The sequence below is a fragment of the Eulemur rufifrons genome, chromosome 15 (assembly GCF_041146395.1).
Source record: "Eulemur rufifrons isolate Redbay chromosome 15, OSU_ERuf_1, whole genome shotgun sequence".
Lineage (NCBI taxonomy): Eukaryota > Metazoa > Chordata > Mammalia > Primates > Lemuridae > Eulemur > Eulemur rufifrons.
The window spans coordinates 6,088,492-6,104,562 of NC_090997.1; the positions used below are offsets into that span (position 1 = coordinate 6,088,492).

General features: G+C 42.9%; 1 protein-coding gene across 3 annotated transcripts in view; it reads left to right on the forward strand.

Moving 5' to 3' along the window:
* Positions 1-7,097, forward strand: part of MAPK14 (mitogen-activated protein kinase 14) — a 75,797-nt gene extending 68,700 nt beyond the window's left edge. For all 3 annotated transcript variants that reach the window (XM_069488396.1, XM_069488395.1, XM_069488394.1), the window contains 2 exons: positions 3,260-3,433; positions 4,244-7,097. In XM_069488396.1, the coding sequence (XP_069344497.1) occupies positions 3,260-3,421 (162 nt within the window). In that variant the 3' untranslated portion in view covers positions 3,422-3,433; positions 4,244-7,097. The remainder of the gene's footprint in view (positions 1-3,259; positions 3,434-4,243) is intronic.
* Positions 7,098-16,071: the final 8,974 nt, after the last annotated feature.

The following is a 16,071-nucleotide window of genomic DNA, read 5'->3' on the forward strand; positions in this document are numbered from 1 at the left end:
GGTTTCGGTTTGTGTCTTCCCTGGCACGCTCTCATTGGCTTTCTGTGATTTATTGGAGCTGTATTATCTAGTTTAAGGATCTGTGAGAAGCTCTCTATGAACCTTAAGTATTACAGGATGTTGGGAAAATATGTTGTGTGCTGGTAGCTTTCTTGTCTGTCATTCTGTTCTGAATTTTCTTCATCTTATCAGCCCTAAGTTTTAGACATGACAGTGTTTGACTGATTTGTTAATTCATTTTTCTTGGGGGAGGGGAGATGTGTTTGTCCCAGCAGCTTATTTAGGCTGCATACTTCCTGAAGGTGTCTCCATTCTCTGGAATCATGACATATAAACATTCTAAAAACCTAGGTACCACTTAGCAATAGAGACTGCTGATGAGTTGAATGGAGGCTTTGGTCCATCTGATGTTCAGCACTGTGCTTCTCAGAGCTTAGACGTGGCTAACAGGCTGTTCCCAAACAATGATGTCACATAAAAAAGACTCTCCTCTTGCTTGGCAGACAGAAACGGTGTTACTGATCCGGAGATCGTGCTCAGCATACTAACTGAGCAGGAGTACACCAGCAATATAAATATTAACAGCTCTGTTTTGTCAGTCACTAACTTTGCTTCACTGCTATTCCAAAAACGTGAATTGAAACTAAAATTACCCTTTTATGTTAGTGTATATATTTATATCGGCCAACATCTTTGAGGAATCTTTTTCTTACCCCTGACCTTATTCCTAATCAAGTTATTGGTTATAAGGACATGGTACTTTTTACTCTAAGGGTGGCAAAGGCTTATATAATCCATGTTCTATTATAAAACCACGAGCTGATAAGATTTCATTTTCTAAGAAGAGAAGACCATCAGAGGAATGGATATCCAGGCAGTTCGCCCAGTACTGTACTTTAAAGCTACGGTCCCCAATCCCTGGGCTGCGGCCCGGCACCAATCTGTGATCTGCTGGTAACCTGGCCAGGCGTCACAGCCTGAGTTCTGCCCCTGTCCCCCCCGCAACCCCATCCCGTGGGAAAATTGTCTTCTGTGAAACTTAGTAACTGAGCCTCACAGCAGGAGGTGAGCAGCAGGCAAGCGAGGGAAGCTTCATCTGGACTTACGGCTGCTCCCCATTGCTCGCACCACCACCTGAACTCCAACTTTCTTTCCTGCACCCACACTCCACCCAACCCCCGTCCCTGGAAAAATAGTCTTCTATGAATCCGGTTCCTGCTGCCAAAAATGTTGGGGACCACTGCTTTAAAGTGTAAACTTATGAAATTGAATTGACACATGAATATTCATTTTGTTTCCATGTCCCCATGAAACCTGTATTTCTCCTGTGGATTGCTTTGGAATTCAGGCTGCAAGACAGGAGTTTTTTACAGCTTTCAGTGTACACCACAGTAGATCTCTTCTGGAAGCCGTCCTCTTCACTGCATGCCCCCCAGCCCTCCACATTTAAGAAAGAATTTGCAGGCCAGGCGTTCACGCCTGTAATCCTGGCACTCTGGGAGGCTGAGGTGGGTGGATTGTTTGAGTTCAGGAGTTCGAGACCAGCCTGAGCAAGAGCAAGACCCCGTCTCTACTAAAAGCAGAAAGAAATTATATGGGCAACTAAAAATATATATAGAAAAAATGAGCCAGGCATGGTGGCGCATGCCTATAGTCCCAGCTACTCGGGAGGCTGAGGCAGAAGGATCGCTTGAGCCCAAGAGTTTGAGGTTGCTGTGAGTCAGGCTGACGCCACGGCACTCTAGTGGTGAGACTCTGTCTCAAAGTGAGACACTGTCTCAAAAAAAAGAAAAGGGAAAAAAAGAAAGAATTTGCAAAGTCTCAAAAGCCTTTCTATTTCACCACAGTGGTAACTATGGTCATGGCACACAGTTCATGGCAAACTTCCCAAATGTTACCATGCTAAAACTCAAAACATCCTCCTTTGAAAGATGGAATTAGAAAAATCACCATTTTATAACCCCTAATGAAATAATTGCTTTTGGGAAAGAAAATCAATGGATGTGAAAAGCTGTAAGTGAGAGGAACTAATACTCACTTAGTGCCAAAATATCCCACGGATAACTAACTGGCTTGGGGCAAAGGGGAAATGGCCCAGTGATCAAATTTAGCATCATTAATAGTGGAACAAATGGCCTTAATGCACTAACAAGTGCACAGCATTACCTATGAAATATTTTTGCCAAAAATGCCTAACCTGATTCTTACGAAAGTTTTAGATCTAACTTCTGTTTTTCTGAAGTACAGAGGATGGAGGAAAGCAAGGGTGTAGATACAGAGTAGCACAAAGAAGCATCAGACAGATTCCTAATGATGGGCATTCTCAAGACAACTGGCAGGTCTTTTCAGGTCAAAACTAGGAAAAAACAGGGGTTAGAGGTTATTCTGGATTAAGAGAGATAAAAGAAACCCGCTCAAATGCAATGCATGGCCCATAATTGAATCCTGATTTGAACAAAACAGTTCTAAAAGACAACTTTGGAATAATTGGAGAAATTTTAACATGAACTGTATTTTAGATGATATTTGGAAATTATTTGTCAGATATGATAACATGATTAGGAAGATGTCTTTGTGCTGAAATAATTGGGGGGGTAAAATGTCATGTCTATAATTTTATTTTTAAATGATTCAGAAGAAAAGACACACAAAGAATTATAAAATGTTGTTGAATCTGCATGCTGGGCATATGAGTGTTCACTTTAGTATTGTTTTTATTTTTCTGTTTCTGTATATTTGAAATTTTTCATAGTGAAAAATTTAAAAATTTCTTTCTTCCAAATACTATGTCGTACCCTCATCCCCATGCAAAACCCTGAATTTGTTCATTATTTAGAGACTTTTTTGTCGAATACTTAATTGCCTTATGTTAATAAATAAACAGTGAAGGGGGACAAAAAAAAAACCCAGAGCAAAAAACCAGCCCTACATACCTCTTCTAGATTACTTTCTCTGTAAGCTTTCACTTTGGTAAGTTTGACTACAGTGCTAGCAGCTTGACATTGATGTTCCATAAAAGCTTGTTCAAACAGAATCCCAGTTATGTTTTAAATTCTTTTTTAGTAATGTATTCTTAAAATATACAACATATATGTACATACACACATCTAAAGGAGAAAAAATAACATATCCTAGAGTAGATATTTTGGAGAATTCTTTGGGTACGAAGGGTCAAAACTGTGTTTTCTTGATAAGGCTTAATTTTTTGTAACATGTTAAAAAACTCTCCTTCTTTCCTTTGGCTCTGTAATACTGATAGCTGTCGACTTGCTGGAGAAGATGCTTGTATTGGACTCAGATAAGAGAATTACAGCAGCCCAAGCCCTCGCACATGCCTACTTTGCTCAGTACCATGACCCTGATGATGAGCCAGTGGCCGACCCTTACGATCAGTCCTTTGAAAGCAGGGACCTTCTCATAGATGAGTGGAAAAGTAAGTCCTAAGGTCAATTGGCATCTATCTTGAGAACTTAGGTTTTAAAATCTTGCCTAGGTGAACCGCTAACCAAAAGCTGTGGGAAAAATAAAAACTCAATGGTTGTAGCTTGCTAAAACTTGTAGTTGTGGTCTCTAATGCAGAATGAAAATGTTCCTCTGATAGAAACTATCTGTTGTAGATTATATACTTTCTGGGCCTTTGAGGTGCTTATGCCTGGTCTGATGTCGTGCACAGCCCCTCATAAATATGCATAGAGCTTTGAGGTTCTCAGAGTCTTTGCATTTACAACACCCCTCTGAGATAAGTAGGGAATTAGGGCATTTTTACAGTTTTATAATTGCTAGAACTAGGGCAAAGAAAGTTTGTATCTTATCTATTACCTTACACCTAGTTAGGGACACAGCCAGGAATGGAACCCACGTCTCCTATGTCCAGTCTCATCATACTCTTTGCATAAAATGCAAGTTCAGAACTCCAGTCAAGTCCCAGAAGACTATGTGTTGAAATTGGGAAGCGAGAGTGCTCTGTTATTCTTGAGCACCTTCTCCAGAGGGCTTTAAAGAGAGGCACTCAGCAATGAAAGAAATGAGAAAAAAATGTTTTTTGTATGTATCCTTGAACTTCTGTGTACTTATATGTTCTATTAGGGTATCACACGGAAGCAACAAGGCGGTTATTTGAAGTAGCCCATCATAGCACGATCCTGGACAGGCAGGAAGGTTCTTGAGCTGAGAAGTCAGAGTACTTGCCAGCAAAGAGAATCGTCTAAACTCTCACATCTCACTTTTCCTTCCCAATTTCTAGGCCTGACCTACGATGAAGTCATCAGCTTTGTGCCGCCACCCCTTGACCAAGAAGAGATGGAGTCCTGAACACCTGGTGTCTGTTCTGTCGATCCCACTTCACTGTGAGGGGAAGGCCTTTCCATGGGAACTCTCCAAATATCATTCAAGTGCCTCTTGTTGCGAAGATTTCCTCCATGGTGGAAGGGGTGTGTGTGTGTGTGTGAGTGTGTGTGAGTGTGTGTACATGTATGTATCTGTCTTTGTGGGAAGGTGAGAGAATAATATGAGTAAACTATGATCACCGTGACTTTACGTGGAATTGCAGATGCTCCATGGCAGCCTCCACTTGTCCATTCTGACAGTCAGCTCAGGCAGACGAGAACTGCCATCTTGTTAGGACAATGTTAAATGCAAAGCAAAAAAAAATTAACCATCCCTGTCGCAGTCATGCTTTTGCCACTTTGGCTTCTCCTGTGGCCCCACCTTGACGGTAGACTTGACCACATCCCACGGTGGCACAGAGCGGAGGCTCACACCTTCCGGTTGCTTCCGACCGGAAGCCGTCCCTCAGCGATGCGTACAGCCAGGACGGACCAACTGGCCTCTGTTAACTTGCTTAGTGTGGTTCTCAGAACTTGACAGGTGTATTTGAAACTGTAAATATGTTTGTGCCTTAAAAGGAGAGAAGAAAGTGGAGGTAGTTAAAAGACTGCCGCTGCTGAAGTTCTGAGCCGGGCAAGGAGACAGGGCTGTCGCACGGCTGCTGTGGGCCCGGCGTAGCCAGGCAGCCCTCAGGGGCTGCCATGTGTGCATGTGTGCGCATGCGTATATGTGCATCTCTCTCTCTCTCTCTCTCTCTCCCCCCTCACCTCCAGGTGTTGTTGCCATTTCTCTGCTTGCCCCTCACCTTCAGTGCAGAAGTTTCATGAGTATCGGCCGCAGTAGTCAGAACCAGGTTCTTGCTGTCAGTATACTTCCTGTGTGCTCTTTATTTCTAGCAGAGTGGGGATGTGTGCTGCACGTCTTGCTATCTGAGCATGCACAGCTGCTTGTCCTGTTCTCTTCGGGAGGCCCTGGTGCCAGGCAAGTCTGCCAGTGACGACTTCTTGGATAGTTCAGATCCTGTGTCACGTCAGCTGATGTTATGGGCAAGTGATATCATCCTCTCTTCAGCCCCCAGTGCTATTTTGTGTTGAACACAATTGATATACTCCAGGTGCTTTTGATGTGAAAACCGTGAAAAAATGGAACAGATGGATGTATAGCATTTTCATTCTTGCCATCTTTCAACAAACTATTTTGGGGAAGCTAACATGGGAAAGATCAGGGCTTTCCCCAAGAATATCCCAAACTTTGGAAAACAAGTTGTTCTCTTTTCTCCCACTAACCAATGCCAAGAAATGCTGAAAATAAATGTGAAAAAAATAAACATCATGAGGCCAGAAACTCCTTTTGCTATCTTTCTCTAAATGTGGTTTTAAAAAAAAAATAGTAACAAGGTGTCTTTTCCACTCCTCTATGGAAAAGGGTCTTCTTGGCAGCTTAACATTGACTTTTGGGTCTTGGTTTGGGGAGAAATAAGTTTTGTTTCAGAATTTTATATAGCGTAGGAATCCTTTGAGAATGTGATTCCTTTTGATGGGGAGAAAGGGCAAATTATTTTAATATTTTGTATTTTCAACTTTGTAAAGATGAAATATCCTCAGGGGTGGAGAAGAGTTGTTTTCATAATTTTCTGAATTTTAGGCATTTTGTGCTACATGAGGGCCCACATATATAAGTCTTTGTGTAATAAGAAAGTGTAAAGCCACTTCCAGTGTTGGCTGTGTGACAAAAATCATGTATTTGGGCCAATGTGTTTCCATTTCTCTATCAGTGCAGTGATGCATGCACTCCAGAAGGCCAGGGTAGGACCCCTGAATCAACTGGAGCAAGAAGGAAGGAGGCAGGCTGGTGGCGAGCCCACCTCACCTGGGATTCTTCCCTCTTTCACGGAAAGTGAACGTAAAGGCCTCATCTCCTTTATATGTACTTCAAATCCTCACCATCCACAGCAAGATGAATTTTATCAGCTATGTTTGGTTGTAAATGCTAGTGTGATTTCCTATAGAAATACTGCTCTGAATATTTTTTAATAAAGGTCTTTGCACATGTGACCACATACGTGTTAGGAGGCTGCGTGCTCCAGGAGCCTGGACTCTAAGCTGGAGCTCTCGGAAGAGCTCTTTGGTTTCTGAGCACAATGCTCCCATCTCCTGATTTCTCTGAACAGAAAACAAAGGAGAGAATGAGGGAAACTGCTATTTTATTTGTATTCATGAACTTGGCTGTAATCAGGTATGCCATATAGGATGTCAGACAATACCACTGGTTAAAATAAAGCCTATTTTTCAAAATCAGTGAGTTTCTCTAATTTGTTGTATTTTTCTCTTGATTGTTTTTATTTAATGCGCAATGTGGCATCGTATCAATGTTCTTTCAATTGTGGCCTGGCATGTTTCTGACAGATCTTAATCTGACTCTTAAAATTTAGAAAACGTTTATAATGCTCCTTGCTTGTACATTTTATGGTGAGGAGAATCTGGGTCTGTGATGTGAATGGGTAAAGCAAAGAGCAAATAAACAAGGTGTCGTATGGCAGGGTCTGTATTGCCACATGTGGGTGTGAGAGTGGCCTAGGACAGGTGTCGGCAAGCTGTGGCCCCAGGGCAAAATCCCAGCTACCACCTGTTTTGTGTAGCCTGCTAAGAATGGTTTTTACATTTTTTAATGGTTGGGGGGAAAAAAAGAAGAAGAATAGTATTTTTGTAGCATATGAAAAATAATGTAAAACTCAAATTCCAATGTTCATGAATAAAGTTTTATCAGAACATAACCACACTTACTTGTTTATGTATTGTCTGTGGCTGCTTTTGTGCTACAGTAACAGAGTTGTAGCCTCAACAGAGACCATAGGACCTACAATATGTAAACTATTTACCATTTGGCCCCTTAAAGAAAAAGTTTGCCGACCCTTGACCTAGGGCTTCAGTTTCTTCATCTATAAAGTGAAGTTTAAGTTCTTTTCAGCTTTGGCATTCTAGACTATCTATAAGCAGTGTATTTTTATTTTAAAATTGCCAGAGAGACGGTTGGGTGTGTACATATATGTGTGCATTGTTGACAGGCTTATAAGGAAATGTATTTGATGACTGTTTTGCCTTAGCTGGCTCTGGCCTTCAGAAATGCTCTTCAGAACTGCTGAATTGCATCCTGAGATGAAGGAGCCATGCGGTCTCCCAGCTCAGCTCACAGGAATGTTGTACTGGTGTGCTTCCTTTCTCAGTGCCCTGGGAATGACACCTGACAGGTGTCCGGGGTAGTTTGTGAGGCCCAGCCTGCGAGGATATTGAGAGCACGCAACTGGGCTTTTGTCCCGTGTTGGCTGGTCCCTGGCTGGCAGCTGGGAATGATGACAGTGATAGAAGGCAAACCAAGCACAGGCTTCTTTCGTGCTGTGACTTCTTAACAGGGTGAGAGAAAGGGGCCCCAGTTGTCACATGGGGTACTTTAGCTCCTGCAAGGATCACACAATTCCAGGGAATGTTTTGCTTTCACATACCAGACTTGAGCGCAGCCTTCCTCCTAGGCTTCTGAGTGGAGGACCTGCTTAGCTCAAAGAGAGTTTGACACCAGATAAAGCTCACCGAAGGCAAATCCACTTAAAATGGGGACCAAAATTTCATAGTATGTCATGGGGATGGAGGGATCGGGAAAGTCTAATTGGGGCTTTAATCACAAAAATGGAACAAAATATTACAAAAGCATGTTCATAATTTCAAATGTATGTGCTTAAAATGAACAAAGAATAAATCAAGTTTGTTCTTCAAGTGAAACTGTGATTTGGTATCTTACAATATCCTTCTCATTTGATTTCTGCAGTGTAATCATAGAGGGGACTTTAGTGAAAAATATTTGAGGGCTTCATCAGTTTTCCAGGGGCTTCTCAGTATTTTGATACTCATCTTTATAAATATCTATTGTGGATGTAGATATCACCTTATCACCTTTCCTTTCATTGTTAAGTGGCCTCAGTCTGGCCTCAGCCAGATCCACGTTTCTCAGTAGCTTTGCTTGCGATTTGAGCAGTTTTGTAGCATTCTTTATTAGCTTCATCAAATCCACCGTCATTTGCAAGATTTGTGATTATTGTAGTTATTCTGCATTCTATTTTATCATTTGCCGTATGCTTACAGTATACCATTAGAGACTAACAGAAGACTAGAATGCAGCGGTCAGGATAGATTCTTCGGGTTCAGATCCTTGGGAAGCAAAGAGGGACTGATTTTATAAGTAATCGGCTCATTAGGGAATGTTTTCATGTGGTGACTTTCACTTCTCTCACAGTCTGGTAGCTGCAAGGACTTAGCTAATGAATATGCAAATCATGAAGACCCCTTTTACTTACAATAGGGATACATTTTAGTAATGTACATACCCTTTGAACTTAGCATTTACACTTCTCAGAAGTCCTCACAGGTACACAAACAAAAGAGTAAAAGGTTGCTCAGTGCCACATTCTTTGTAATAGCAAAGCATTGGAAGTACCCCACACATCTGTCAATGAGGACTTGATTAAGATGCCCATCTGTGCAGTGCAGTACCATATAGCTGGGCATGGACAGATGTGCAACACACATTGTGAAGGAGGAAAAGTGGCGGGCTGTTAGTATGCTGTCCCCATTTAAGGATAGATAATTTATGGCTGGGAAAAACCTAGAGGAACACACTAAACTGTTGGCAAACAACTCTGGTAAGTGGAATTGTGGGCTCTAACTTTTTGTGCTATTTCTATAATGTTTACCTTTTTTATGCAGTAATTTTTTTTTATAATCAGAAACTTTATGGTTGATGATGAGAAAGATTTTTAAAGTCTCTGTGCCCTGGGGAACCATTCTCAAATTTCAGCTTTGCCAGGGGTAGAGCCCAGCTTTTCAAGGCAGGAGAACATTTGCTGGAAAGAGATTGCACCCTGGCAAGCAGAGCTCCGCCACTACTTTGTAGTAGTTTCTCCCCCCAGAGAAGGGTATATTTTAAGGATCTGAAGCAGGATTTTTCAATTTTGCCACTACTGACATTTTGGGCCACATAATTCTTTGTTGTGGAAGCTGTGCTGTGCATTGCAGAGTGTTAAGCAGCGTCCCTGGCCTTTACCCCCTAGATGCCAGTAGCACACGTACTCCCTTCCCCCAGTCGTGATGGCCAAATTTGTTGCTCCATTTGTTGCTAAATGCCCCCTGGGGGGGCAAAATCATCTCGCGTTGAAAACCCCGCTAATCTAAAACTGTCGCTCCTGGTATTGCAGAATACCAACGCCTCTTCTCTTGAAAAAATAAAGGTTAACACTTACTAACCTGTTGTAACTTAAAGGCGTGGCTTGGTTTCTCAGAGGGAAAGTATACATTTGAAAGGCTTTCTTAGAGTCGTGCATATCCTGCAGGGCAAAAAGGAAAATATTAGGCAGTTGAGAAGAAAATAAGTTCAGGACTGGATTAAGACTGTTTTTTTTTTTTGAGAAATGAAAAACAGTGGAGGTGGACGTTAAAGGAATTAAGTTATCCTCTCTTCAGAAACTCTGGCTATTATCCGCAACCAGAAAATCTAGTGATGACGTAGGTAAGGCTACAAGATTTTTTTTTTTTTTTTTAATGGAGTCTCGCTTTGTCACCCTGGCTGGAGTGCAGTGGTGTGGTCACAGCTCACTACAACCTTGAACTCCTGAGCTCAATCGATCCTCCCACATCAAGCTCCCAAGTAGCTGGTACTACAGGCATGCACCACCATGCCTGGCTAATTTTTCTTTTCTTTTTCTTTTTTTTTTTTTTAGAGATGGGGTCTTGCTGTGTTGCCCAGGCTGGTCTCAAACTCCTGGCATCAAGGGATCCTCCTGCCTCAGCCTCCCAAAGTGCTGGGATTAATGGCGTGAGCCAGGGTGCCCAGACTCTAAGTAGTTCAATTTAGAAAAAGTCCTTTGTTTAAAAGTTACTGAGAGTTAAATGAGGAAATAACCTTAAGCCCAATTTTGCAACTAAAAAAAAAAAGTTATACCACCACCTTTTGAGTGTCAGTTGCAGCAAAAAATAAAAAGATGTAAAACCATAGGCACAGCGTGGATCCTTGACAAAGACCAGTAGTTTTAAACTCTTATCAGATCCAATACCCTTTGCATAATTAATATTTAATAGCATCCCTTTTATAATCCTGAAGTGAAATCCATAGATAATTCACATACACACAATTTCAAAGAAAGTGTAATAACCTAATATAAATGATGAATAAAGGAAAAATACAAATACATTTCAATATGTAGATGCTCAATCATAACTACACAAAAGACGTACTGAAGCAGTTAGGTGCTTGCACCTATACATAGGATCGCCTTGAAGGTGACAGTTGCAAACGCAGACTGATACGGTTGTGTTGTCTTGGCAACTCAAATACCATGGCTGCTGCCAATCATGATTTTCTGAAATTGGTATACAATTCTTGGTAAAATTTAAAAAAAAAATTTTTTTTATTTATTCAGTTGTGATCCTGGGAAATTTAAGTATATTAATATGCAAAAAAGTAGTTGTGTTTTATTTGTAAAACCAAGTTACAGTCTAGGCTCAGATGATCATAAACAGGGTTTTCCACCTCCCTGAATGTTCAGCAGGGTGTTTGTGATAGGAAACGATTCTTTTGAGAATCCCACTCTATACGGTAGCCCCTGTGTGGTAAATATCAGTAATACCCCTGGCCTTTGTGACAACCGAAAACAACCCCACATATTTCCAAAGTGCACCTGTTGAGGACTCACAGCCTAAACGACTCAAGTGATATATGGGGCCCTAAAAAGTAAAACCTCCACACTGAAGGACAGACCTGACTTCCCACTGTCCTTCACCCCCTTCCCCCACTTTCCCTCCCTCCCTGCTGAAGCGCAGTCACGTCACTGTCACATCACTGGACTGCTACTGTACGTTAGGCAGTTCACATCCGTGCACATCGATACAAGTAACGTCTCATTCTCGTACAGAGTCACGTTACAACTGAGGCTGGATTCAACAGACCGTCTTGCTATCAACGTTGAAAGAATTCTGGTTCCAGAGGGTTTTATAGCATTGACATTAAGACATACTTCTCTTGGTTTTTCAAAGAAAATCAAGAAAAATATTCATTCAGCGTAATTTCTCTATGGACTTTCTAGCCACTGCCGGCCACAGAGGGGAGGCGTCCATGGCAGCCACAGCTGGCACTTGGTGCCTTGTGTCATCACACACGGGGCCCCTCTCCCTCTCCCCTCCGTACTCATCTGGGATGCAAGTGCTCCTGCAGTCCTCTGGGGAAGCCACTTTTCCCCTCCCTTCAGCCAACAGGGCTTAAGCCAACATTCTTACTGTATCTCCTAGAACAGGGGTCCCCAACCTATGGTGATTTGTATAATTATTGTATATTACAATGTATTAATAATGGAAACAAAGTGCACAATAAATGTATTGCATTTGAATCATCCCAAAACCATCCTCCTTTCCCCAGTCCGTGGAAAAATTGTCTTCCATGAGAACGGTCCCTGATGCCAAAAAGGTTGGGGGCCACTGTCCTAGAAGATTAGTATGCTTCCCTCTGGTTCTCCGTGGCGCTTCTTTAAATGTACAAGGTCACTATGTGCTTTTAATTTCTCTCCTGGTCTTTGCACGTGATAGTCCCTCCACCTAGAACCCTTTTCTCCTTCCCTGTTCCTCTGAGCTAACTTGTGTGTTCTTCCATTCAGCCTTGACATCACGCCCTCTGTAAATCTTCCCTGACCATCCCCAAGCCTGGAGTCGGTATGTCTTCTGCGTGCACCTGTGCGCTGCTGGGTTGATCAGTGGTGGCCCTGATTGCTTTGTCATTGCCTGCTGTTTGTACCACCTGCTCAAAAGGAAAAACAAAGGTTCAGGATGCAGGCTGTGGAACCAGTCTGCCTTCCTAAGTTCAGATCACAGCCGAACTACCTCCTATTGATGCCATCTTGAGCAAATTGTTAAATATTTCAGAGCCTATCTCATAAGGTTGTTGTGAGACTAAATGAGTTAAACATATAAAGCCCTTGGCATATAATAACCGCTCAATAAATATTAGCATAAGGCTGCATGTCCTTGAGGGTATAGATTGTGTCTTGCTCACTATGTGTCTCTATCACCTAGCACGGCACCTGGCACACAACAGACATTCAGTCTCTATTGACCGAGTCAGTAAGTGACTAGCATCTTTTAATCCCTTGCAAATCATCGTGGCTTCTGCTACTTGGTTTTACAATCGGCAGTCTTTAGATGTAAACACCATCTAAAGAAAGCAACCAAATATGTAGAGATAATCTGCCCTGCCTAAGAAACGGTACTGTGTGGAAGTTCCTTGTTTAAGAAAAGACAGTGTTAGAACTGGGTTCTGATTCTCTTCGCAATGCCTTGCTGTGCCATTCAAGTTGGATGCGCAGCAATTTAGTGAATTAGAACTGGAATCAACAGACTATTGAAGGTACCTGATGCCATGACCCAGATAATTCCTACTGTTTCCCTATCTATCTACCTACTTTAAAATGAAAATATCAAGGAAAAAGAAAGGGAATTGGAAGTCATTATGGTATCTTGTACTCTGATTCAACCATTGTGCAAATATCTATTTATGTACTTTCCTTGTGTCAGGCACTGGGAAGATGGGAAAGAATAAAAATCAAATTCCTGCCCCATGGAGTTGATGTTCTGATGGGGGGAGACTGGTAAACAATGCACCATCTCTCTGGTACCCCGAGAACAGAACTTGTGAGCGCCTGTTGCTGGAGGCCATTTCTGGGCCAGGTGTACCTTTGATCCCCCTTCCCTGGTCTCAGCTGACAGACAGTGGGATCGTGCGTGGGAGTCCAGGCCTGCGTGTCCTCTTAGGTTACCCTTGACCTGACCAGCTGGCTGCACCGTCTATCTCCAACGTGAGGTGTGAGGTCGTCATCTGCTGCCATTACATGACGACCCATTTCCCCTGGGCCATTGCTCAGGCATGACAGAGCTGCTCGTCCTGTGTGGAAAGCACAGCCGCCCACAGCTCTGCCCAGTGACACAGAGGCAATGACTATCTGATAATGGTTGCTGACAAAGTGCTGTGGCAGGGAGTGTCCCATCTGGAGGCAAACAGCCGAGTGGCTGCTTTGCCCCCAATGAGCCCCACCCTGCTCCACGGTTAGGAAACATCCCCCCACCCCACTGATGTCCCCAGCCTCTGGTTGAGCCAGGTGTTTCTGTAAGTTACACTGAGCTTACTAGTGTCAAAGCACGAACCACATTACTTTTTCTAACTATTATTTAATCCTTCATGACACAAATAAAACTTGTTTGTTGTTGAAAAAAATTTAAATGTAACTAGATAATATCCATTATCTCACCACCCAGAAATAGCAGCTGTTGACAGGTTGATGTAAGTCCTAGAAAATTTCCCAAATCTGTAAAAATACATAACTTTAAAAATGAATGCATAAAAATGCATATTTATTCAATGATCTGTGTTGATAAATGGTGCTGAAATAACTGGCTAGCCACTGTTCTCCTTCAGCTACAGTCATGCCCAGACAGACCGAAGATGTAGATGGAAGAGAGCTTTCAAAGCATGTCACAAAACCAGAAACCACACAGGAAAAGGCTCATCAATGATTTTGCCTACACAAAAATTATAGAACTTCCATACACTGGAAGCAGATTGGCAGGATCTGGTATAGGTAGAAGCTGCACATAGCTTGTGATCCTGCACTTCTACTCTTAGGTAATTATTCTAGAGAAACTTTCTCATATGGTCACAAGGAACTGAGTACAGAGAATTTTCACTCTAATATTCCACTGCAATAGCAGGAAAAAATGGGAACAAACCTCAAAGTCCATCAAAGGAGAACAGGAAATAAATTGTAATGCCATCATACAACCAAATGTTATACAGCATGAAAACAAGTGAACTAGAATGATTTTGCCTCCTCCCTGCCCCCAATTTTATCTGTGCCAGAGGCAATTGCCAACATCTGGAGACATTTTTGGTTGTCACACTTGGGTGATGGGGCAGCGGTGACCATCTACTGGGTAGAGGCCAGGGTTGCTGTTAAACATGCTGCAATGAGCAAGATGTCTCCCACAACAAAAGAATTGTCTAACCCGAGGCCGGGCGAGGTGGCTCACGCCTGTAATCCTAGCACTCTGGGAGGCCGAGGCGGGTGGATTGCTCAAGGTCAGGAGTTCGAGACCAGCCTGAGCGAGACCCCGTCTCTACTAAAAATAGAAAGACATTATATGGACAACTAAAAATCTATATAGAAAAAATTAGCCGGGCATAGTGGCGCATGCCTGTAGTCCCAGCTACTCGGGAGGCTGAGGCAGTAGGATCGCTTAAGCCCAGGAGTCTGAGGTTGCTGTGAGCTAAGCTGATGCCACGGCACTCACTCTAGCCTGGGCAACAAAGTGAGACTCTGTCTCAACAAAAAAAAAAAAAAAAAGAATTGTCTAACCCAACAAGTCAGGGGTGCGGAGGTTGAGAAACCCTGAGTTAGATGACTCAACATAGGCCGACCTTACCAACGATCTTAAGTGAAGAAGGAAGTTGCAGAATGATCCAGTCTGATGGTGTTTACAGATACGTCCTGATATGGTACAACTAGAAAGCAGGTATGGGACGAATGCACACCAACCTGAGGGCAGCAGGCACCTCCAGGGAGGGCGAGCGGGCATGGGGTCAGGGAGGGGTGTAAAAGGGCTTCCATGGGCACAAGCCAAACAAATCCCAGTTCCACCATGTCCTTGCTGTGTAACCTCGGCAAGTTGCTTAATCATTCAGGGCCTCCATTATCACATCTGTAAAATGGGATGATACTAATCATAGTACCTTCTTCACAGGGTTGCGGTGAGTTAACTGATGTAGAACAGTGTGTGGCTCATAGTAAGAACTACATAAGTTTTGCCACTAGTTTCATAGTGATTCTTAGTATCTATAATGTTTTACTTTGCAATTATCAAAAGCAGATATGGCATATGTATGAAAGAGCTCAGTGGCCTGGCTGGAAGAGGACCTTCACCCCTCCTGCCGCCCCCAGCCAAGTGAATTTCATCCTCAACACTTATTCTGTATTTTTAAAGCCACGCCATCCCAAACATACCCTCCAGATCTGGGACAACCCATTTAGGCATTTCTCCCTTTTCCTTTTTTACCCCTGATGCTGGCAACTCTCTTTATTGATACAGATGATGAACAATACAGTAACAAGTATGTGTTTCAATTTGTGTCACTAAATTAGACAGCCATGGAATTATCAGGGTAAATGAGGTGCACATTGTTACCACTTTGGGTTGCCCAACGGCTCTCCTAGAGGCTTGCACCAGCCTACGCCCCCACCTGCAGGTGACTGTGTGATTTTTCATTTCCTTTTGCCTCCCCGACTAGGGTATGAGCTTCTTGAGCACGGAGACTGTGACATTTGTCCATGTATTTTCAATGTCTTGATAGGTGCTCAGCAAAATGTGGTTGAATAGATTGAGGCTTTACAACCCATTGCTAAGGAGGTACAGAGGATAGAGGAAGAATAAGACACTCATGCCCTCAAGAAACAATTTATGTTGGTTTGAGAATTGCAAGTCTAAGGGCCTGCTGTGCACAGATCCTCCAGGAGTCTGATGAGGGGGGAGAGTGCCCGGCAAAGCCAGCCGTGGCCAGCTGTGAGGAATGAGGGTCCTCCCCGTCCTTGGCACTGCAGAGGAATGGCATCCCGGACAGGCAACCAACAGCTCCAGCAAAGCGTGGTGATGGGGATGAGTAAGGACA